This window comes from Sphaerodactylus townsendi, linkage group LG03, assembly GCF_021028975.2.
Source record: "Sphaerodactylus townsendi isolate TG3544 linkage group LG03, MPM_Stown_v2.3, whole genome shotgun sequence".
NCBI classification, from domain to species: domain Eukaryota; kingdom Metazoa; phylum Chordata; class Lepidosauria; order Squamata; family Sphaerodactylidae; genus Sphaerodactylus; species Sphaerodactylus townsendi.
The window spans coordinates 99,826,776-99,851,286 of NC_059427.1; the positions used below are offsets into that span (position 1 = coordinate 99,826,776).

The 24,511-nt window shown below is 40.3% G+C and overlaps 1 protein-coding gene across 6 annotated transcripts in view; it reads right to left on the minus strand.

Annotated features, from left to right (window-relative positions):
* KCNIP1 (potassium voltage-gated channel interacting protein 1) overlaps positions 1–24,511 on the minus strand; it is a 677,814-nt gene that overhangs the window by 101,257 nt on the left and 552,046 nt on the right. Inside the window, exon 1 of one of the 6 annotated variants that reach the window (XM_048487206.1) lies at positions 12,292–13,018. The exons of 4 other annotated variants lie outside the window; for them this stretch is intronic. In XM_048487206.1, coding sequence (XP_048343163.1) covers positions 12,292–12,520 — 229 coding nt within the window. In that variant the 5' untranslated portion in view covers positions 12,521–13,018. Of the gene's footprint in view, positions 1–12,291; positions 13,019–24,511 lie in introns of those variants that run through there. One more of the 6 variants, XM_048487205.1, reaches the window with a different exon arrangement.

A 24,511-nucleotide genomic window follows, 5' to 3' on the forward strand; every position in this document is an offset into this window, starting at 1 on the left:
ACAGATGCTGCCTTCAAGACTTTTCTCTAATAGTTTGCCTTCTGATATATTGATCTATCAATAGATTGATAGATTGATAGATTGATAAGATTAAATATAAACATTTAGGATTATATTAAAAATTAAAGCATGCATGTGAAATAGAGAACCCGTGAAACATCCCCCCTCAGATGCAGTCAAAAAGCCAGCTGATGGCTAATGCCTGTCCCCCTGCAAACAGGACGATGGGTAATAATGCTGAACATGCCCCGAAACAAAGACTCCTCTGCCAATTTTCTTTGAAGTCACGGGAACCTTGCTATGCATAATTGACCAAGGAGTAAATTTCTCACATTTTGGCTGCATTTGACATAGCTTGCATTTCTGTTTTAATACCAACATTGAGAACAGTATGGTTCTGAATCATATTAAAGCAGAATATAAGATCACCATTTTGGATATATCATTTTGCATAACAAATGTTCTAAGTAAATCATATGTCTGTTTTTGGTTCCAGATTCAAACAGTTAATCTGTAAATTGTCTGAACACTACAGTATTTCAGATGTGGTAAACTGGAATAATGCAGTCAAAGATCTGCCTTGACCTGAGTTCGATCCCAACAGAAGTCACTTTCAGTTAGCTGGCTCAAGGTTGATTCAGACTTCCATCCTTCCAAGGTCAGTAAAATGAGTACTCAGCTTGATGGCGTAAAGTGAGAATGACAGGGAAAGGTGATGGCAAACCATATTGTAAGCAGCCTTGCTAGTAAACATCTTAATTTGATACCGCTCCATGGGTCGGTAATGACTTGGTGCTTGCACGGAGGACTACTTTTACCTACTAACAAACTCCTTAGACATAATAACAAAACTTTAAAATACCCTATTCAAAGAGTCCAAGCAAGCTGTCATGAATTTGAGGAATAACTGAATTGCTTCTGAACATAGTTTAAGCTTTTGCAATTAATTCACAACAGCACCCCCTATATCTCCTTATTACAGTTGATGCTGAAAAGAAAACCTCTATACACCATCTGGAGCTGCCAGTAGCTAATATAAATTGATTGTTTGAGCACCAAAGAAAGTGAACAGCTCAGTAAAATCAAGATGAGCATATAAAATGTACAATTGCACTGACTGACATTTAGCAAGTGGCTGTATGGGCAAAACTAGCACTTACTACATTGGCATTTTTCAGATGTGATGCCAAACAGAGGTCTATCATTCATGAAGAAATTCAGTTGTGGTTCACAGCTTCACAATAATGGTAAGCAATCACCTGCTGATTTGTGTTGCTGCCCATTGATACTCAACTGCCCAACAGGCAGAAGCAGGCCAGCAAAAGGGGAGAGTGATCTGCATCACCTATGCTTGATGCAGAAACCATTGAGGTTTTGGGCAAGTACCAGAGTGCCCTCCCAGTGCGATGCTGGCACTTCTGTCAAGCCAGAAGTTATATCATTTCATGGGAGATACAGTTTGCCACCCCTGAACCCCAGGAGGGACTTGGCAACACTAGATCCAATGGATCCATCATCTAGCATGCTCCCTCCCCATTCCCCTTGCACAAGACATGATAACTGAAGGCTTTTGCTTTTGTGACCAACCATGGTATTTTAATTTTTCGACCTAACCATAAACTCTGGTTTGATACATAAGTGGAAATCTTCAATTACTAAGCTATCTACAAGAGGAGAAGGGGTGGTGAAGAAGGATTCCCCAGGTTTGTTGAAGTATTGTGTTTGAACCTTTCCACTATTTCTTAAAGCCACTCTTCTTTCTTTAGTACATTGATATCATGCTCTTCCTATGAATAACTAAGAAATATTTAATATATGGTTCACCAGTCCCTGACTTGGATGTCTTAGACAAGTTCAATCTCATCAGATCTCAAAAGCTAAGCAGAGTCAGTATGGGAGAGGGCTAGAACAGGAATGAATTTCAGGAAAAAAATAATGCAGGGTGTTCTGACTGTATTTTCAAAAGTTCAAAATGCATTAGGTTGCATTTTCAAAAGTCCACTAATTGTTAGGTCCCAAACCTTGAGACAATAGCCAGACTCTATATTGTTGATCAGCAGCTTTTATTGATGGGCATCGAAGCACTCAGCTTGACAAAGCCAGTTCTGGTGAACCCCTCGTTTACTAGACCCTTTATACTGGTGTTAGTTCCCCCTTCTGTTTTCCCAAGAAACGTGAGAAACAGTTAGTTTGGAGATGAGATGCCCCAAAGTCAGCAATAGATAATTATAGAGAGTCACCTGGCATCCTGCTCCTATAAGATAATGACAACAATTCCAGTTGCTCCTATAAGATAATGACAACAATTCTCATGAAACCAAAGTGTCAGGGGAAAGCCTAGTTATATACTCAGTTTGTGAAACCATAAAGTACAGATCAAGGAAAGAATGTCCCAAATGGGAAGGGCAACATATAGCAGGATGGTTACATATATCTTGTAGTAATTACACTGAGTTAGGAATGCATCTCAATCTAGATACAATCTCCCTGACACCAGTGCAATATTCAATAGCCCTAGGCTTAATATAATTAATTTATGTGCATTATAATAGATATTTAATTTTGTTGGTGTTTATTGTCATGGATGTTGAATTTTTTTCACTTTTATTAAGATATATATGTCTAATATATTCACAGTCTATGATTCTGGTCTCATCTGGTTTGCCAAACCCTAAAGTCTATTAACCAAATATTTCCATGAAACTGAAATTCTGCCACAATGGCAAACTGCTAAACAAATTAAATCATGCAGAAAGAAAATTCAACATGTTAAAGCTGTAACAGGTGATACAAATAGTCTGTCCATTTATAAAATTGATGCATTGCAAATATAAGTGAATGGATTACATTCCATGGTTAATTTTGACATGGCTTGAACTGGGGCAGAGACCTAATCTGAAGTCACATCAGGAAACCTCTTGTCATAATGTCATATTTACTGGGTAAGTTATACTTGTTTTCCTTACATTACATCTTTCCCATCCATAAATAAGTACAGGAAAATATGGTTTCAACATTTTGAAGTGAATCCAAAGACTGCTTAACGTAAACAGAAAGGGGTTGGAGTTTCCCTCACAACTGCACTTCCTCACACTGCATTGTGCAGTCTTTTGGCAGTCTGAATGAGGAAAGGACTACACCATGAAAGAGATGATACAGAAAAGCCCCAATAAGTACTCAAAGTATTAAGCTCCCTTACTGTCAGTACCCCAAGCTTAATTGTCAGGTTCTGTTATTCCCCCCACAATAACTAGACTCTTGGGTGCAGAAACTGGTTTATTGAACAGGATTATGAGTCTACAGGTACCAGCAAGTCATTGCTGGAGCTAAAGGTCAAAGTAGCAATTCCGGGTTTCCAACTCTTTCTTTCTAACCTTCTCCCTTGGAATCCCAGAAGGGTGAAGTAACTAGCAATGTTCTAAGCAAAGTAGAATTTCAAGGTTGCCCTAGAGATAATACAGGTATTGCTCGGTTAGAGAGTGAGAAAGCATTTGTGCGCCCAAAGCAAAAAGGAAAACAAGTCAGAAGTTTCCCACACCACTGTCTCCTGGCTCATCCCAAAGATCAATGGTAAGAGATGGAAACAAAGCTGACACTTTAACAGGTTTTCACTGGATCTTGACACTAATTCAAATACCTACATCTGATGCTTTTTAATGTTAAAAGAAATGTAAGGACATCCCATTACAACTATGTAACACACAATCTGTCCCTCTGGGCCAGGGGAAAGGGAATCTGTACCACCTTAGGAGCAGCAGTGGCGTAGGTGGTTAAGAGCTCGTGTATCTAATCTGGAGGAACCGGGTTTGATTCCCAGCTCTGCCGCCTGAGCTGTGGAGGCTTATCTGGGGAATTCAGATTAGCCTGTGCACTCCCACACATGCCAGCTGGGTGACCTTGGGCTAGTCACAGCTTCTCAGAGCTCTCTCAGCCCCACCTACCTCACAGGGTGTTTGTTCACAATAATCACAATAATCACAGGGTGTTTGTTGTGAGGGGGAGAAGGGCAAGGAGATTGTAAGCCCCTTTGAGTCTCCTGCAGGAGAGAAAGGGGGGATATAAATCCAAACTCTTCTTCTTCTTCTTCTTCTTCTTCTTAAAGGCACTCTCCCTCCTTATTTTCATTCATATATGAACAGTGCACTCAGAATAGTTATTAGAGTAAGCTGTGGTGAACACCAAAATGAGGGGGAAAAGTCAAACTCCCTGAAAGAGGGAATTCAAACAGAAACAGGCTGCCTATTCCCTAGTGTAGCAAATTCCTCCTTCTGTACCACTTCAAAGATGCCTGAGTACTGTCCTTATAGTGAGCCTGATTCCAGTTAAACCTCAGAGCACTGTAAAGAAGTTAATTGTACACATTATCGATACCAAATGCAAATAAAATCTCCGATGACTGGTTTTTTTATCATCTCTTCTTCTGAAGGACAGACCCTCCACAGAAACAACACATTGGGAGATGAGAGAAGGGATTTGTTACAATTAATTGTCTGAAACCTATACTTTTCAAAAGTTAATATCTTTGAGAATATGAAGTTCTATTTGCTGTGATATTATTTAATCAATATTGACAACTACTCAAGAGTGTACTTCATATTCGAGTTGGATCCCTCTATATTTAGAAGGAATACAATTTATCAGCACTGCAAGGCTATCCTAATGATTGATGGAGGCTCTGGCGAGGAAAGCAAAGCACGAGCCAAGCTCATAAAACAGATCTGCGGAGTAGAATTTGTCCTCCGTATGTGCAATAGGTTCTTGTTCTTTCCCAGGCTACAAACTACAAAAAGCATCACTAAATATTTTCCTAAGCACCAGCTAAATCAGAGGGCCACAAGCACATGCCTGATCTTAATGGGAGAACTGTTAACTTCTCTAATTTATTCTGGGATGAAGTGAGGAATTTCATGCAAAACCTTAAGAGCCAGACAAACTGCAAAAGCACCTGAAAGACAAAATTGTAATCAACAAATTCAAATTTGGGAATGAAATCCTCATTTTGACAGAAATCTCACAGCAGAAACTGTGAACCATTTTATCTTCTCTTCTGACAAAATTATTACCTTCACATCAAATAAAAACAGAAAAAAATGTATTCTGCGCTGGTGAAGGGGAAAGAATGATATCCAGAGGTTCAAGAAAAGTGAAAGTGGGGATCACGAGCGAGTCATGGGCCGCTTCTGCACAGCCCAAAAACAACGCCCTAGGGATGGTAAAAACATAATCCCTGGGGCACTGTTCATGCTCACCCCCCACCCAACAGCATGAAAACACTGTTTTCAAAACATGCTCCATGAGCGTGTTTTTTGAAAAGCGGCATCTTTCTGCCGGTGCCGTACAAAGGGCACTGGTGTGAGAGTACCACTTTCAGGTGCTGCCTGTTTGCATGTGCTGTTTACCTTGTCTTCTCTCTGAGGCTTTGGAGGGAGAAGGGACATGCCCACGCTGCCCTCTGACCCCTGTGGTATGCTAAGTATGCTAAGTCTTAGAACAGAATTAGACTTCCTAAAAGACTCTGTCAATAACGACACACCACAAATAATGTTACAAATAATTGTTACAAATAATGTCAATAAAGTTATTAAAGAGATGAAAGATTAATTCCAGAAGGTAGCACAGATAGAGAAGAAAATGGAAAAGACCAAAAAGGAAGTAAAATCCTTGAAGAAAGAGATGGACTCTGTAGAATCAGAGGTTAAAATACAGGACTCGACCATTATTTGACTGGAATATCTACTCAAAAAGAACACCTTGAGACTGAGAAAGTTACCAGAGGATCCAAATCCATCAAAAGAGGAATTAAATAAGAAAAGGGTCGCAGTCCTGGCCAAACATTAGAAGATGGAAGAAGAAGATATGGTGTCCAAGACTGAGAAAATTTACAAAGTCTCAATGAAGAAAACCCAAAGTGAAAAGACTGTGCAGAGACATTGTCATCTATTTCTATTCTAAAGAAATGACAGAGAAGATTCTGGAAACACACAGGAAATCAACAATCAAGATATAAGACAAGGACATCATTGTGATGGGGGAAATTCTCTTAAGAATTCTACAAAAAAGAAAAGACTATGCATTTCTGGTGGACATTTAGATTTTGTTTTACTTGTTGTACTTACAAGAGACAACAGCAAAGAATTGCTTCAATAACGAGTGCCAAAGTGATCTGTAAGAAAATTTTAAAACAGCCTAAATGAAAATGTTTTGTAAGATCAATTAAAGATCCAATAAAAGGGGAAGTAAATGTGTCAATGGGTCTACTGGAAACAAATGATAAATAAAGCTAGGAGGGTAAATTCTGTTATAAGGTTAAGAGGAAGGGGATAAGGGAGGGATGAGGGAACTTCTGTTTTTGTTTTTTAAAAAGGTAACTCCACCTCCACCACTGACTAAGGGAAACTAGATTAGGAGGATTTTTTACTTTATTATTTATAAATTGCCTCAATTTTGAAGCTGATAAATTAGAAAAAGGATACACAAACACAAAGAGTAATTTTAGTTTGGCTTGTAGGTTAATAAACCATGAAGAAAAGTGATGGATGTGGGCAGGATGGCATGGGCAGGATGTCATTTAGTTATATATAATTTCCTTTTGTGCCAGCCTTTGTTTTGCAAGAAGTTTGGCGTGACTGGATCACTAGCGTCTTTTCCTCCCATGTAATAGTTTGTTGTAGATGTTATAAAATTAATAAAAATTAATAATCTATATATCTAAAAGAAAAAGTTCACCAGAAGAAATAACCGGGAAAAACTACTTCCTGTGGCACATTTATTATGCCAAAATTTTTATGAGGATTAGACTTAATCCTACATCCAGGTCATCATCATTGTGAATAAAGCTGTAAACCTGATCTAGTAAAATATTAACTGAAAACATGGGGAAACTGAGTCAAGCAGTAGTTTAATATAAAACAGATTCTCTGACACATTCCAAATGGGTATACTTTTCATGAGGGAATTCTTGATTTTTTATTAGATATGAATGCTTATGTAGTGAAGCTTTGGGTGGTTTTTATCGTAATTCATCAGTTAGGTTGCTTCCTAAATAGCTCACACTATTAAGCTCATACTATTATTACAATATTTCACCAAGTCAACCTACTGGTTTAATCCAATGCTCACTGATATGTTTGATAACATGTTTTTTTCCACAAAACAAAGAGCTTAATTCTGACTTTCCTGAACCTCATTGGAATGGTAAATGGTAAATGCCTGACATTAGTATTTGAGAGTACATTCAGAAGAAAGGCAAGGAAAAGTCACATTGTGGACATTTTACCACATACAAAATAAATCTGAGACTTGCTTCACTGTCCTGCTGATATTTGTTTACTAGGGTTGTAGGACAGACTGCTAGTGGTTTAAAATAGCTAACTGGCAGGCACACTAAAAAAAAGCCCTGGAGGCAGCACCTTTGTTTCTGCAAGGAGCACCCATTCAAAAAAAAATCTATGTTCATCATAGAAGTACACCTGGCTTGGAACATCATTTTGTGAATGGTTGCTTCCCTGGCAGCCATTTTGTCGATGGCTGTTGCTCCTCAATTGCAATTTAGTGGTGGCACCTACGACTTTTTCTCAAAAGTGCATCAAAGTTAGAGAATCTCTCGTTAAACCTGATTGTATTTCCTGTTTTAAAAAATGTTAATACGTATGTATGAGATTGTCCCCACAAACACAAGTACACAATGAAATTGTAAGGCTAGTAAAAATTGCAATCCCTGAAGGGAAGGCTGTAGGAAGATGCTGAGAAGAAAAAAATAAGGCAGAGTGATGAAGAGACATGAGTTATGAAGAGAGTTATGAAGTAGACACTATCTGAAAAGAGGGATGCTCTTTTGAGCAGAGAATGGCAGAGTTGTGTGAGTGGAACAGAAATGAGCCTTTGAAGCCTTTGAAGATTTACCAGCTCCACCAAGGAAAGACAATCTGCAGGAAAGATTAATAAACTTTTAGCTATAGTTTTAGCTTTAATTGCGTTGCATACATTTGAGCTTTGTATACATATTTCTATCTTAATTTATTGCCTCTCTTACTTACATTAACCTTATTTTAAAAACGATTTCTTAAGTATGAAAATTTGCTAGAAGGTCTGGAAGGTGTTTTACTTTTTTTTCTTCACTTGCCCAATCAACTCACATTCCCCAACACACACCCAACAGAAGTAAATGCCACTGGCCCTTTCTGCACGGGCCAAAAACGGTGGCCTGGGGACGGCAAAAAAGCCGTCCCCAGGCCGCCGTTCGCACAGGCGGCGCTGCTGAAACGCAGCAGCGCTGACCTGGCTCCCCTTCCCCTCCCTCAGGGCGGCGTCAGGCCGCCCTCAAAAACACCCGTTTAAAGGGTAGTTTTTGAGTAAACAGCGTGTTCCCGGCGGCGCGGTGCAAACAGCACCGCCGGGAACACGCTGTTTCCCCATCCCTCTCCCACTTACTTCATTACCAGTCGTGATGCAGCCGCTGCTGTCTCCTCCTAAGACCCTCCCTCGCTGTCCTCTGACACCTGGTGGTCGGAGGGCAGCGTGGGCGGGGCTTAGGAGGACAGCAGGGCGACGACAGCGACGAGGTAAGTGGGAGAGGGACGAGGAAGAGGCAGCTCCGCGTGGAGCCGCCTCTCCTGCGCCGGCCTCTGCTGGGGCCGCTTGCACGCTTGTGTGCGAACGGCCTCCACCCCCACGCCGGCAGAATTCTTGCCTGTGTGAGGGCGCATAGAGGCCCGTGCAGAAAGGGCCACTGATTTTTACCAGTTCCCCCTTTCTACTATTGATTCCTACACTGTTCCTGAAGTTCCTGCATTCCCATTTTGAGAAGAAAGCTCAGTGAGAGCTGCAGGGGAGGAGGGAATCAGTAAAAACCATGTACCTCTGCTGACAGAGGTAACATATAGCAGCAATAAATGACCTGCAGATTCAACCCGTGTTTCTTTTTTCTCATTTCTGATTCTAACTCTTCTATTAATAAGTGAAAAACACAAAGTAAATTAAATCTGAAGGCAGGAGACTTTCCAGATGCTTAATTTTTACAAAATGCATGCATGCATACCACTCCTCCCTTACAGGGATTCAAGCAACTTTCCTCAACTCAAGACAAAAGTTGTCCAGGAAGTACACCACATTTCTTCAGTGTTCGAAACATGTTTTCTGGGAAAATGTGATCCCTCCCCTTCGACAATGTGTCTGGCTCCTTTTGCACATGCACTTTCAATCCACTTTCAATGCACTTTGCAGCTGGATTTTACTGTGCGGAATAGCAAAATCCACTTGCAAAAATTGTGAAAGTGGATTGAAAGTGCGTTATTCTGCATGTGCAGAAGGGACCTCTGAGAATGCTGTATGGAATGTGATTACAGGAGTGTTATGAGCCTTTATTAAATATATCATAGACTTTATCCCTAATGAATACAACACACTCAACCATATCTACAGCATTTAACTTTTCATTATTTAAAACACATTTAGGGGATCTATGCTCATACCATTTAATAGTTCCAGAACAAAACCATTCACCTAAATTAGTAGTTACAGCTGGAAAATACATCACCTTATAAAAGAACAAGGATAACCCTGCAAATCAGATCTTGATCAATCATCAATGGATCACTAATCCCTACCACTGAATCAACGTAATTAGGATTGTAAGGTAAGAAAATAGCATCGACCGTCTGTGTATCATACATAACATCATGCATAAAGCTAGCATTATACATATTACGCATCTTAAAATAAAGATTCCATTCACAGTGAAAAGCCATTGATAAATGTCCACATACTTGTTTAGTTCTTTTTCAAACCCAAATAAATCAATGCTTTCAAAGAATTCAGTGAAGCTAATGAGATAGTATTTCCCTTTTACAGAAACCACTTCAGGGTAGTTCTATATATTTAACAATTTTAAACTTAATAATGCTTTTTTTTTAAAAAAAAACCATTAGGTTAGTGGCTTTGTAATTCCCTAAACATTTCTTTTTAATACAAACTTACTTTCACTGATTACCTTCCAGTTTTAAAGTCAGAACACTGATTTTTGTGTTACATATTTAGTCAAAAGTGTTTTTTTAAACCTTTCACATTCTACTACCATATGTTGTTTAAGAACTCTCATTCAGTACAATTAATGTGTTGCTTCTTAAATTTGCATTCAGAAGAGATTTCAGTGGACATTACAGAAAACATGTTTATTGGTTTAGTTGGTTTCTGCTCCAGACTAGTTAACATACCCAAGCAAAATGGTTAGAGTAGCTGGGCTGTTGTTACTAAAACCTGCAATAATTAAACACAACTTAGCAAGGTAATAACCTAAAAGCCCAAATACCTCTAAGATCTGGTCCCTTGCTCATGTGACAACCAGTGCAATCACCATTTTGGGGTTGTTTTGTTTCACAAGATGCTTTTTTGTGTAGGTTCTATTTGGCATGAGTGTGAGCTCCAGCTGGAAGTTTAGCAGGCCTAAGAGTAAATAAACTCAAAACTTACTCTAAGCTATTTAACTGCATGCTGCACACCATGCTGCCAAGTCCTAAGAGGATGAGTTTACATCCTAAAAGGAAGCAACAGTTAATAATCAAAGCTGCAGAAAAGAGGCAGCCCATTAGTACAGAGAAGTGTTGGAGGAAGACATGCTGCTTGCTGGAAAGATTTAATACACATAGCACTGCAGGGCTTGGATAAAGTTACACGATGCTGTTGCATGGCTACCCAAAGCAAAATAACAAATCAGTCCGAATTTTCTTTCTCATGCTGGATTTTATAATAGTGGCAACCTAATAAATAGATTTAAAACATCAATATGGTTTGAGTACACTTTATAAAGGGCTGATTATTACTCTTTGCCTTAGCAAAGAGATTTCTGTACAAAATGATCACAGCAATTTTTTTTTTTGGAGCATGCTGTTGATTCAAAACAGGTGATTTATCTTGTAGGAAAGAGCAGAAATTTCACTGTTAAGAGTTACAGCAATGAACCATCAGAAAAGACATCTTGCATTCACATGGATGCTATTGCAAATACAAGCTGCTGCAAAATTTCATACTGCTTTTCTTCCTTTTGTAATACACGGAGGTGAGTCCCTTTCTTAATACCATTGAGACTGATGGTTTCTTAATGACATTTTTTGCAGACTTCTCATTGGATAATTCGATTTCATTTCTCATGAGGGTATATTGATCTGTTAGTGTGTTTCATGTGGGGAATGTTCAAATGTTCAGAAATCAACATATGGCTGTGTAATAACTGTAAATTACATATATTTATACACACACACACACTATTTTAGCTGGGATGTTTTTAGCTACTGTCATCTGTAACAACTTTTAACCTTACAAAACAGCTGCAGACAACATGGGGATTAGTCAGTGTTCCAGCAACAATAATAAAAGGATGAAACTTGGAACCAACGAACTATGTTTTCATTGTTAATTTCATAGGCAGTTTTTTCCTTGGTATGTTTTAAGATAATCTTTCTTTGAGCGGACCTTTGCTCTGAGGACAGTTCAAACAGGTTCTCAGTAAGGAAAACTTATGTTTCTGAAAAGGATTATCTGAATTCAGGAAAGGATTGCCAGTACTTCTTCATTTTAATATTAATGAATTGTTTTGTTAAAACATATATGTTTTGATAAATTTCATTACAATTTACTGAGGGGGAAAAAAGCCTTGGCTGCTAAAGGAATTATTTTCCCCAGATAATATTAAACACACATTTACCCTTTCCTACAAAATCTTTTTTTACAAAAAATCAATCTAATTTCATTGTGTTTAGCCTCTTCCATTGTTTTAGTTTGCTCTTCAGTATGAAAAAATAAAAGTTTCCTTTGTGTCAAGTGCACTTTTCAAGTGTATTTAACAGAAAGCCAGCCCCACTGAATTGAGTGGGACTTACTTGTAAGTAAACATGTTTAGAATCAGGCTATTAATTATTTCTATCAACCAAGAATTGTGACGACCGCCATTGTCCTAAGAATTAGCTCATTTTCAGCTATCCTGAGAGAGGCATATTTCCCTCAACAGGAATTGAGCTATAGGGAAGCAACAATCACAAAAGAAAATACAGCTTTATAAGGAAATCATCAATTTTTTTTTTAAAAATCTCTCAATTAGATTTTTGGAAGCTTGCAAAAGCCCTCAAAGCACAAAGCAATATCCAATATTGCAGAATTAAAGAGAAGTTAAATAGAAACAGGTATAGGAGAAAAAAAGAGACTTTTTTATTTCTCTCTATTTGCTACCATAGTGATCTTTTTTAAAAAAATCCTACATAAAGGTATATAGGAGCTGGTAAAACTTGGAGATTCTCTTACCATCTGACAAGTCAATTAGCCCAAGGTAGTGCAAAAGTTTCAGAGAGGAGCATACCACCACCACAATTCCTAAAGTCTGCAGCCCTTCTGACTCTCCTTTGCTCCACATCCTTAAAGATAATGCACAGATAGTAGCCTCTGGCGTGCTAGCAAAACGACAGGGAGGGATTGAAAGCAGTGAAAAAATCAGCTGTTTGAAGCTTTTCTTCCTGCTGCTCGATAAGTGCATGGCTCATTTTCTCTCTTTCGCCTCTCTCTCTGGATGTCTCCTTATGCGTGAGTGTGATTCTCACCCTTTGCCTTTTTCTGTTTTTCCTGTTCCCGCCTCCTTCCAATCCTTCTTCTCTCTTCCACATTTTAACAGTAATCTATGATTTATCTTCTTGTTTCTCTCCCTAAGGTAATTGTCTCAATGGTTTATGCCTCTCATTTACAACTTAACATCGTGTTGCTAACCTCAGCAGTGTTGTCGGAGGATCTAAGTGGTACCTTGCACATGGGATAGTTTGCTCAGCTCCACCAATGGCTTCTTTCTCCCCATTGATATTGGTAACAAAAGAAAGATCTCAGCGGGAATGTTGAAGGAATTTAATCTCTCTCCCCTTCCCCAACTCCCCATTGTGATAATGGCTTTCTCATTTTCAAATCTTACTTCAGGAAATGAATTCTCCAACTCTGAATATACCTATAAATGGCCCTGAAAGTCTCCATCTTTCCATTTACCCTCAGCAGTTTAAGTTATTGTTTTCTAGATAAACCAGATGAAACAGTCAAAACATACTGGCATCCCAAAAATGTCTGCCTGATTCAAAAGGAATTTAATTCCATATAGCAATAGGGCAAAATTCATAGTTTAGTTCCATAGACAAATCTTTCATCAGATATCTAGGACATTTTAGCCTTGTTCACAAGTTACAGTGGATTCCTGTATATTCCATGTGTAGCAAACATGTGGTTTTCCTTTGTATATGCTCTCAGTAATTCCCATGTTAAATTGAATTGGGAATCAGTGATTGAAACTGCACGTATGTCCCTGGATACTAGCCCCTGGTTTCATTTGTAAAGTGAGCAGCACGTGTTGGCTCTTTCTTACAAACATGTGCGGGTACATACATGCAGGTTGTATGTGTATTCACTGTAATATACAAACAAGGTTTTTCTGGCAGAATTAGACCATCAGTCACCATCTCATAGTACCTTAGGTGAGATATACACGAGCTAGTTTAAAATTCCTGCTTAATCACTAAACTCAGCCCCATACAGGATGGGATCCATAGCTGTGCATATATTTCAACCACCCTTGGGAGAATGTGACCTTGAGCAGAGAAAGGCTTAACCCTTCACATGACAGCCATTTTTCCACTTAAACTCGCTTAAACTCGCATGTAAAGCTTTCCCCCCACTTGGAGTATAAAAGATCTAGGTGCCGGTACCTTTCTCCTACAGGTGAAAAATAACAGAAGATGATTTTGAGCAAAATAATAGCAGAATAGGAAAGGATTGAGCAGAGTCTCAATGTTCCTCCCTTGCTCGTGCAAAAATTGCTTTTCATTTAAAAATAATTGGAAGAAAAATAAACACAAATTGCTCATTCAAGAGAAATCTTGGAGTAGTTTCACTGGTTTTAATGAGATTCTGAAGTAAATTGTTTGTGAATTATGAGTTCAGTCACTTAAGTTCAAATAAGAGATAAACTGGCATCATCATTTTCAGTACATCTGAATAAAAATATATCTGGCACTCTGTAGCATACAGATTTTTTAAAGCTTGGTTTCTTCCAGACAGAGGAAGGGAGTAAGAAATGAATCAGTCTTATCATCTGTGTGGTGGATTTTATATTCTGTTTTCCACTGTTATTACTCCCACTCAGTAATTTGTGTCCAATTGTAAAGAGCCTGTATGGCTGGAGATAATTATAGCCCCTCCCCCTGCCAAAACAGCTGAAAGTGGTATGTTAATCTCATGTGGCATAGTGGTTAAGAGCAGCAGTGGCGTAGTGGTTAAGGGCAGGTGTACTCTAATATAGAGGAACTGGATTTGATTCCCCACTCTGCCGCTTGAGCTGTGGAGGCTTATCTGGGGAATTCAGATTAGCCTGTACGCTCCAACACACACCAGCTGGGTTACCTTGGGCTAGTCACAGTTCTTCTGAGTTATCTCAGCCCCACCTACCTAACAGGGTGGTTGTTGTGAGGGGGGAAGGAAAAGGAGTTTGTAAGCCGCTTTAAGTCTGCTACGGGAGAGAAAGGGGGGATATAAATCCAACTCTTCTTCTTCTTGTGGCAGTGCGTATTCATGGTTAACATCCTACTTGCCTGTGGTCAGACAGGCTTTTGTAGTATGAAAACAAATGATAAGAGACAATAGAGAAACAAAACAAACAAGCCTGTTCATCATGGGTAACAATGACTCTATCATGCCAAGTTAAACTTTCTGTAAAATTGTTGTTTGAATCCAGAAATTTTGTGAGGACTCATAGAATCATAGAGTTGGAAGAGACCACAGGGGCCATCAAGTCCAACCCCCTACCATGCAGGAACACACAATCAAAGCATTCCCGACATATGTTCATCCAGCCTCTGTTTAAAAATCTCCAAAGAAGGAGACTCTACGGCTGTTTTTGCACTGCGGCAGAAGCGGCTAGCCACTGGCATAATTTATGCTGGTGGACCCATAAGACCATTTGCATGGTCCTGTGCGGGTGGCCTTGAAGCTGCTGAGAACCGCAGAGACAGCTCCACATGGAGTCGCCTCCGATTTGCGTGGTTTCTTTACGTTTTCTTCCCTCCAAGTCTCTGAAGGGAGGAAGTGACACGCCCACGCTGCCCTCTGACCCACTGGGGCGAGCCACCAGGGTCTCTGGAATGGGCTGCCCATAAAACCCATTCTTTCAACCAAACCAGACAACAGGCAGTAAAATACAATTTCAGGTCAGGTAAACCTAATATTCCTTTTTTCCTTTGCACCTTGTAAAATTGTGTATTTAATCCTAGGTTTATCCCCTTGTGAAACAAAATTTGATATTTCCTCCAATGTTTAAATGGACTATTATTTGCTAACACTGGTATTGTTTGAAACAGAAATAACATTCTAGGTAGAACTTTTGTCTTTATCACAGAAATTTTCCCCAACAATGATAGCTGAAGTTTGTTCTACCTTAACAAAAAAAATTAACATAATTCCATGTTTTGACATAATTTTGAAATAACATGAAATTCATATTCATCAGTGTAATACTCAGATATTTCACTTTTTATCACCCTTAAATCCTGTTTTAGCCATCAGCTCTATATGATCCTGTGAATCCATTTTTTATCAACTTTAAAACTTGCCAATGCACCAGATTCTTTCCATTTCAACAGCAAAAATTCAATACCCTTCAAGGGGTTTTCCAAAACCAACACCAAATCATCTGCAAAAGTTTTTATATCTACAGGTATGTTCAATACTTCAAGAGCTAGTACAAAAAAAGAGGAGAAATAGTGGACATCTTTGTCTTGTTCCTTTCTGTCTTGTTCCTTTCTGTAACTCTCAGGCCCCTTCCGCACATGCGGAACAATGCACTTTTAATCCACTTGCACAATTGTTTGCAAGTGGGTTTTGCTATTTCACACAGTAAAATCCAGCTGTGAAGTGAATTGAAAGTATATTATTCTGCATGTACAGAAGGGGCCCAAGTCCATACTTTCTAAGATCTTAAACAAAAAAGGCTAATGCAATTTTCAAACAATTTCTCTGCAGCTGAAAAGAAATTACAAGGCTGTTTATCTTCATCACAGAAAAAAATCTCTCTTTATCAGTAAGATTAATTATCCTTCAGCATTTAAGACATGAGAGTTGGTCATGCTTAGGGTTCAAGGTGGTTCCAAAGCAGACAGGAGCAACAGATATTCTCTCTGTTTTCTACCTCTAAACTCTGGAATGTGCCATAATAGTCTCAACATATTTACCCTGTGTTGCGCCGTTTGCATTGGTTACCGGTTGAATTCCGAATCATCTTCAAGGTGTGGGTGCTGACCTTTAAGGCCTTACGCGGCCTGGGACCCTCGGGTAGACCTTCGACCGCAGATACCCCATATGTCCCGAAGCCCAAAGCCTAATTCTGCAAGGCCAGTAAAGCAGAGGCCAATTTACTGGAGATCCCTGGCCCCTCAATGATGCGGCTGGCCTCCACTCGGGCCAGGGTTTTTACGGCTCTGGCCCCTGCCTGGTGGAACACTCTCTACCACTCAGCTGTCCGACCTCCAAGTGGACCTTTGAGAGTTCCGTAGGGCCTGCAAGACACAAATTGTTCCACCGGGCCTTCTCGGAGAGCAGTCTCAGCCGCTGAGGGTGCTCCTGCTTTCTATCCTCCCCTGCTGTATAGGGTCCCTAACATCATCGGGACCCATCATTCTTCTTGGGAGGGTTGCATATGGGTTCGTGGGATACTGTTTTAGAATGTAAATTTTAAACTTTTATATGTTTATGTTTATATATGCTTTTATATTGTTCACCGCCCTGAGCCCTTTGGGGATAGGGCGGTATATTAAATCAAATAATAAATAAATAAATAAATAAATAAATAAATAAATAAATAAATAATAAACTTCTATGGCATACTCAAGAAGAGAGCTTCTTGAAGCAATGTGGATTATCTCCTGATTTCTGTTTAATCCAGAGAGATTTGCTCAGCTGAAAACTGCCTTCCAGGTGGCTTTTTCAGTTGCAATGTTCCCTTTGGAGTTTCAAGAGCTTACAGGGCATCAGCACACCATAAACTTCTCACTAGAACCCAAATCAAAACTGTGGCAACAATTTAGAGCATTTGGTTAATAACGCAATTTTAAATGTGTATTCAGAAGCAAGCTCCATTGAAGTAATTGTGGAGGCATATCTATACAGTAAATGGTATGCAGGGCAAGCTGTCAAATTGTGCCCCCCTCACCTTCTAGATTTATCTCTCCCCACACCAATGTTTGGGTCTTCCTATCATTCCCCCCCACCACCACCTTTTGGATCTACCACCGGGTTCATAAGTACTTGAATTCATTTTTACTTAATTGTTAGCTGCTTTGGAGAGGCAGCATGAAATTCTTCTGAGCAAACAAATACTCTTGCCTGCCCATCCATCTACTCTCGAGTTACCCGCCCACCTGCTCTCTTGCCTGCCCACCAACTTGCATTCTTGCCCTCTTGCCTACTCTTGAGTCCTCTGCCCACCAGGTCTCTTGCCCACCTGCCAGCTCTCGAGTTGTTGCGCACCTGCTCACTCTCTCACCCATCCACCTACTCTCAAGCACCCACCCACTCTCTCACCTGCCTGCCTATTCTTGAGTCATCTACCTGCCTGCCCACTTCCTCACCCTCCAGCCCAACATAAGGGGCACACTCCAGCCACCTTCCTTGCCTGCGAGGGGGAAAGAAGACCTGTTTGGAGGAGGGAGAGGGATAGCTGAACATGCACCACAAGTGACCCAGGTAAGTGGTGACTGGGGAGCCCACCCTTTCTCACTCCCCCCCTCCCAGGTTACACATCTGAGTCAATGCAACACTGTCTAGTAAATCTGCATTAATGCTGAATCAATGCAACACTGTCTAGGATTGCAACATCATAGTGGTTTATCAGATATGTTGTTCTAAAAGTCCATATTTCTATTGGAGGAAGCCTAAACAATATGTTTTTAATAAAATCAAAAGGCCATTACTTTTTAGAAAGACTATTTGGGTTTATTAGTAGATGAAGGGTTTTTTGGTAGATGAAGGGGATGCTGTGGACATAGCATAACTTGATTTTAGTAAGGCCTTTGACAAGGTGCCCCGTGGTATTCTTGTGAGTAAGTTGGAAAGATGTGGACTAGACAATGCAATTGTTACCGGTAGATGGATTTGTAATTGGTTGACTGACCAAACACACAGAGTGCTCATCAATCGCTCATTTTCATCCTGGAGAGAAGTGTGTAGTGGAGTGCCATGGGGTTCTGTCCTCGGCCCAGTGCTATTCAATATTTTTATCAGTGATTTGGATGATGAAATAGAGGACATGTTAATCAAATTTGCAGATGATACCAAATTAGGAGGGGTAGCTAATACCCTGGAGGACAGGGGCAGGATTCAAAATGATCTGGACAGATTAGAGAGTTGGGCCAAAACTAACAAAATGAATTTCAAGAGATAAATGAAATGCACAGATATAGGATGGGTGACACCTGGCTTGACAGCACGACATGCAAAAGGAATCTGGGAGTCTTAGTAGACCACAAACTGAGCATGAGTCAGCAGTGTGATATGGCAGCCAAGAAAGCCAAGGCAATTCTGGAGTGAATCAATAAGAGTATGTAAAACAAAGCCATTTGCTGCCGAGTTCAGGGGGGATTCTCTGTTTTTTAATTTTGTATTTCTTTAAATGAATGCTATTGCCTCCGCCGATTTCCATGGGTGGCGGGGGGGGGGGATTCTCTGGGTTTTTTTCTGTACAACTGCACTTGTGCTGCCAAATCCTGAATACATACAATCTGATTCGAACACTTTCTATTCGGATCGGCTAGTATTCGGGCATATTGCATTTGGGCCAAATATGCCCTGAATATGCCCAAATAGGCCGCGATTCGGCCATTTTAGGTGATTCAGATATCCGAATCACCAAGCCTTTCAAGCCTTGATAATGATAATTAAAGCTTCAAATATAAGGTAGGCAGTTACTGAAAAAAAGTTATTTTACTGATGGTTCTAGCTATTGTTTTCAACTTAATTTGTTATTGATTTTTATCCTATTTGTATGCCTTGGATTTTATAATAATTGAAAGATGAACTATAATTTTTTAGATTATTTATTTATTTATTTATTTATTTATTTATCTATTTTTTAGATAATTTATTTATGCTGTCTCCTGCTCATTCAACATATGAGGTCTTACAACATAAATAAAATTCAATCATTAAAAAAGCCTCACAAAACCATTGTTCCATGTTATTGTGTGCTTAATTGTTTTACAATCAGACACAATACTCAGCTTGATTTTGTAAAAAAATAGTCATTATAACTTCATATGGTCTGTCTATCTATCTATCTATCTATCTATCTATCTATCTATCTATCTATCTATCTATCTATCTATCTATCTATCTATCTATCTATCCATCCATCCATCCATCCATCCATCCATCCATCCATCCATCCATCCATCCATCCATCCATCCATCCATCCATCCATCCATCCAACCAATTCATCCATCCATCCATCCATCCATCCATCCATCCATCCATCCATCCATCCATCCATCCATCCATCCATCCATCCATCCATCCATCCATCCATCCATCCATCCATCCATCCATCCATCCATCCATCCATCCATCCATCCATCCATCCATCCATCCATCCATCCATCCATCCATCCATCCATCCATCCATCCATCTATCTATCTAATTCCCAATTCTATCTTATGCCTGTGGATACCTAAATCTGCAGATAGGAGGCAGACATACTCATAAGACCCTGTGACTCTGCAGAAAAATCCAAAACTTTAAAAAACCAGGGGAGTAAAATCCTTTCAAAAGAAATTCTCCCACCAAGCATGGGGAGGGTTTGCTGCCTCAACTGGTAAGCCCTCAGCAGGCTTGCTAGCTGAGATTGGGACGGTGGGAGCAATCTTTCCAGGCTCGCTAGCTGAGATTGGGATGGTGGAAGAAGTTTTTCCAGGGTCAGCAATGGAGGGCAGGGATTTCCACCCTCCACAAGTTTTGCAGACCCTTGTAACTCCTAATAATGCAACTTAAGTAGATTTATAGCCTTCTATGAAAGTCAATGCGCTGACAAAGGTGTAACTGTTTAGGCTGGCTCTATTAGTGTTCCAAATTAAGAACCCCTGAGCTCCACTGATATCAGTGGAGAAGAATGTAAACATATAACTTAAATTCCTCATTGAATGCACTGAGTATTAAAAGTGTTTATCTTGTCAGGATCATCCTCAATTATTCACAGTAAACTACAAAAAAATTGAGCTACCAACCAAGTATTATTCACAAATACAGTGTAATGAATAATTCCAAATAACTGGCAACACCACCATAAAGCTGAAAGTCATGGTATAAATTTTTCTTTATGAATAACATTGTTTTAATATAACAATATTATATAACAATGTTTTATTCTGGTCTTCCAAACTGTATTCCTTAATTTCCTCCTTGCTGTCGTAAACATTTCAAATTACAATTGTGTATTTGATTCATGTACATATGGCTTCAAAATACTGGAAAAAGGAAGTCCCTTAACAGTTTTCTCTGGAGAGAAAAACAGTACTAGGCCGTTTCCCCGCATCGCTCTCCTTGTCGCTTCCATCGCCGCAAGAATTCCGCTTAATTTGCGAGGAGGCGGAAATGTCGCTCGCGATGCATGCATGCGGTCGTGCCTCAGCAGAGGCCGGCAAATGGCAGGGCGGCGAAGTCGTTTCTTTCGCCTCGTCTTTATTTCACGCTTGTTCGTCGCCTGCTGTTGAAGTTCCGCCCATCGCTGCCTCCACCTGGCGGGTCGGAGGACAGCATGGGCGGGCTCGGACGGCCAAAAGCAAGGCGTTTAACGCACGGGACAAGGTGAGTGGGATTTCGGCAGGGAGACCGCTGCGGTTCCCCGCAGTGGTGGTTCGCGACCGCGCCGCCGGAAGACGCTTCCCAACAACAACCCTTTAAAGGGTTGTTGTTTAGGGCGGCCTGACGCCTCCCTGGGGGAGGGGGAGCGCAGTCAGGTCGGCGCTGCTGCGTTGCAGCAGCGCCGCCTGTGCGAACGGCGGCCTGGGGGCGGTGTTTTTACCGCCCCCAGGCCGTCGTTTTTGGCCCATGCGGAAAGGGCCCTAGTTTCTGAAATCATAAGATCACAAAATGAGATTATAAACAGAAATTCAAATTTTTCCCTAGCCAGAATAAAATCAATATATAAAAGGCTATGTTTTACTATTTTGCTTCTAAAGTTTGAGTTGCACTCACTGGCTCCACTGGACAACACACACACGCACATACTAATGCTATACTATTCCATTTTGGAATAAGAAATAAAATTGGTGAACGCACATAAAGCTCTTCTTCAAAGTAAAGCAACAACATAGTACAAAAAATAGGAAATAGGGCTGCAAGATGGTTTACAAAAAATCCTGAGGTAAAGGTGTTAGGACCTATATACTGTGTATAATTCATACTATCTATTGTTGTAAGTAGGTTCCTACTATGTAATTTTTCAATTTGTTTTAAGTATCATGTTAATACTTATACTTTGCTCTACCTCTGGATGCATCCAAATTTCTATGTCAGATCCTTATGATTTGTCTATTAGATGTCCAGCCCTGTTGAGTGTGCTGACTTTGTGTAACTGACTTGAGTCCCAATGAAAAAGATGAACTATAAACAGCGTAAATCAATAATATGAGGTAGAGTTCTTAATTTCCAACAGCAGACACTAGTCTAAAACACATTTTTAGTAATGATTTTCAAAGGAGCAATTTGCATAGTTACTAGTGATGCCTCAGAAGAATAACTAATATAAATGAAATTACCTCCAATTTTTAGTAAAAAAATCCAGTATGGTATATGGAAATTTTATTTTTCATAGTAGAACAATTGTTTCATTATCTACCAGTTACCGTAGTTGCTTTGTATCCTCTCTTATTAACTACCACAAAACCTTGGGCAAGGGTCACAGAAAACATCTCTTTTCCTAATCGTTACTCATCTGAAGATTTACTCAGGGTCTATTCTGAGAAAATAGCAGCGCTTGTCTGGAAGACAGACAGATGGAATAAGGCACTGTACCCTCCAGGCTTTGGTTCTGTTGCTCCAGCAGTACATGGCTGCGCATCTGTTCAATTAATGTGCAAGTAGAAGTTACCATGTAAGAAGTTTTTGCTTGGTTTCCCCCAGATCATCACTCTCTGACAGTTAACTGCTGAACACAAATACATACAAACTCAGTTGGGCTTTTAGCATTTAGCCTTAGCAGAATACAAAATCATAGTCAGATGAAGTATGATTTGGGCTGCAGCTATTCTGTATGACCTACCTTCTTATTGATTTCAGTGAGAATTCCATTGGCTTCCATGAAACTTAGGCTGCTTCCACACGGGCATTGTATGGCGGCCTAGGGACGGCAAAAACCGCCATTCCCAGGGAGCCATTTGCACAGGGGGTGCAGCTGCTGCGCAGCCACGCTGCCCTCGCGCCGCCAGACCAACGTGAAGCCGGCGTTTCCCAACCTCGCTTCCCCAGCGAGGTTTTTGGGAAATGCCGGCTTGGAGCCGCTGCCGTGCGAACGGCAGCGGCTCCAAGGCGCCTTCCCCCCCTGCACTTACCTTGTCTCCGGCCGCGCCCGGGCGCTGCCACCGAGGACTGGGGTAACGTTCTCCTGCCCAGCGGTATTAATTTTGTGATAGTCGCACAGGGCTGGGGGGCGTGTCTCCAGGCCTCGGCGACATGCCGGAGGGCCAGTGACACACCGGGTTGGCCGGGCGACGGCGCTCTGCGGCGCCATCTTCCCGGCTCTTTCTGGGACCGTTCGTGCAAATAGTCCCAGCAGCATCTGGTCGGCGTGGAATACGCCAACCCAAGCCCTTCCGCCTCCATGCGGAAGTGTCCTTACTGTTGATGAAGCATCATGCAATGAACAGCCTTAAATTCTTATTTCAACTTAGAAGTAAATCCTATTTATTTAATTGTGGCTAAATTTTAATCTCTGGCTCATTCTGCACATGCAGAATAATGCACTTTCAAGCTGCTTTCAGTGCTCTTTGAAGCTGTATGGAATAGCAAAATCCACTTGCAAACAGTTGTGAAAGTGGTTTGAAAATGCATTATTTTGCGTGTGCAGAAGGGGCCAAAGTGCATAATATTGAAGCATTAAATATCTTGACTATTAATAGTAATATTGACTGTACAAAGAATTTTTAAATTGTCTGGTTGAACTATAATCTCAGATACCCAGATTCCAATCCCCATTCTGCCATGGAAGCTTGGTTCAGTCATTCTCTAAGCCTCACAAGGAAGTTGTTGTGAAGATAACATGGAGGAATGGAGAGCATAAATAAATAAATGAACTTAAGATTAATATAATAAACACAGCCAGATAACTGAACCCCAAGAAATGCTTAGCATCATCCCCACCACAAATTTTCACTCTGAATATGCTTTCTAGTAGCAAACAAAATGAATGAATCTACCATACAAAACTTCAAGTAACAGGAATGATTTTCTTTCTTCAGAATATTTTAACATGCAAACAGAAGGAAAGGGTTCAGAAAAGCAATACTGGACCTTTTTATATTAGTCTGGAGGGTGTTTTTTGTTTTGTTTTTTACAAATTCTCTGAAATATTCACAGGTTTCAGTGGTGAATATTGGACTGTCCACTTATGATCGACAGCGAATTGCTGATGCCTTGTACTGATATGGAAAACCCTGATTGACAGGAGGTTCAAAAAAGAATTCTACCATTAACCTGGGAGAGTAGCAGTTGAGACTGGGAATTAGAGCTGGATTGCTAGCGAGTGGAGAAGGAGAAGAGGTGTTCTATTGAGGAGGATCCTGAGAATGGGAGAGGAAACTGGTATTTATTCCCTGAGAGAAATAGCTCCAAGGAAAAGGGGGTGATCCCTACTAGGCATTAAAAAAGGAAAATTGCAATCTCTGTATATGTTCCTGTCTCCACAGACTTTAGAAAAATTGTGTCAAAGAAGCGTATGCCTTTTATCTATTTTATCTAGGTGTCACCCATCCTATATCTGTGCGTTTCATTTTTCCCCCTAAGTGTAGCATCTTACATTTATCTCTGCTGAAATTCATTTTGTTTGTTTTGGCCCAGCTCTCTAATCTGTCCAGGTCATTTTGAATTCTGATTCTATCATCTGGGGTATTAGCTACCCTTCCTAATTTGGTGTCATCAGCAAGACAGAACCCTGTGGCACCCCACTAGTCCCTTCTCTCCAGGATGAAGATGAGTCATTGATGAGCACCCTTTGAGTTTGGTCAGTCAATTAATAATTAGTAATAAAGGAAATGGATTTTCCAAGCATATGTATCCCTACAAATCTAGGGCCCCTTCTGCACACGCAAAATAATGCGTTTTCAAACCACTTTCACAATTGTTTGCAAGTGGATTTTGCCATTCCGCACAGCTTCAAAGAGCATTGAAAGCAGTTTGAAAGTGCATTATTCTGCATGTGCGGAATGAGCCTGAGGTTAGAAAGCAGGCCTTCTACA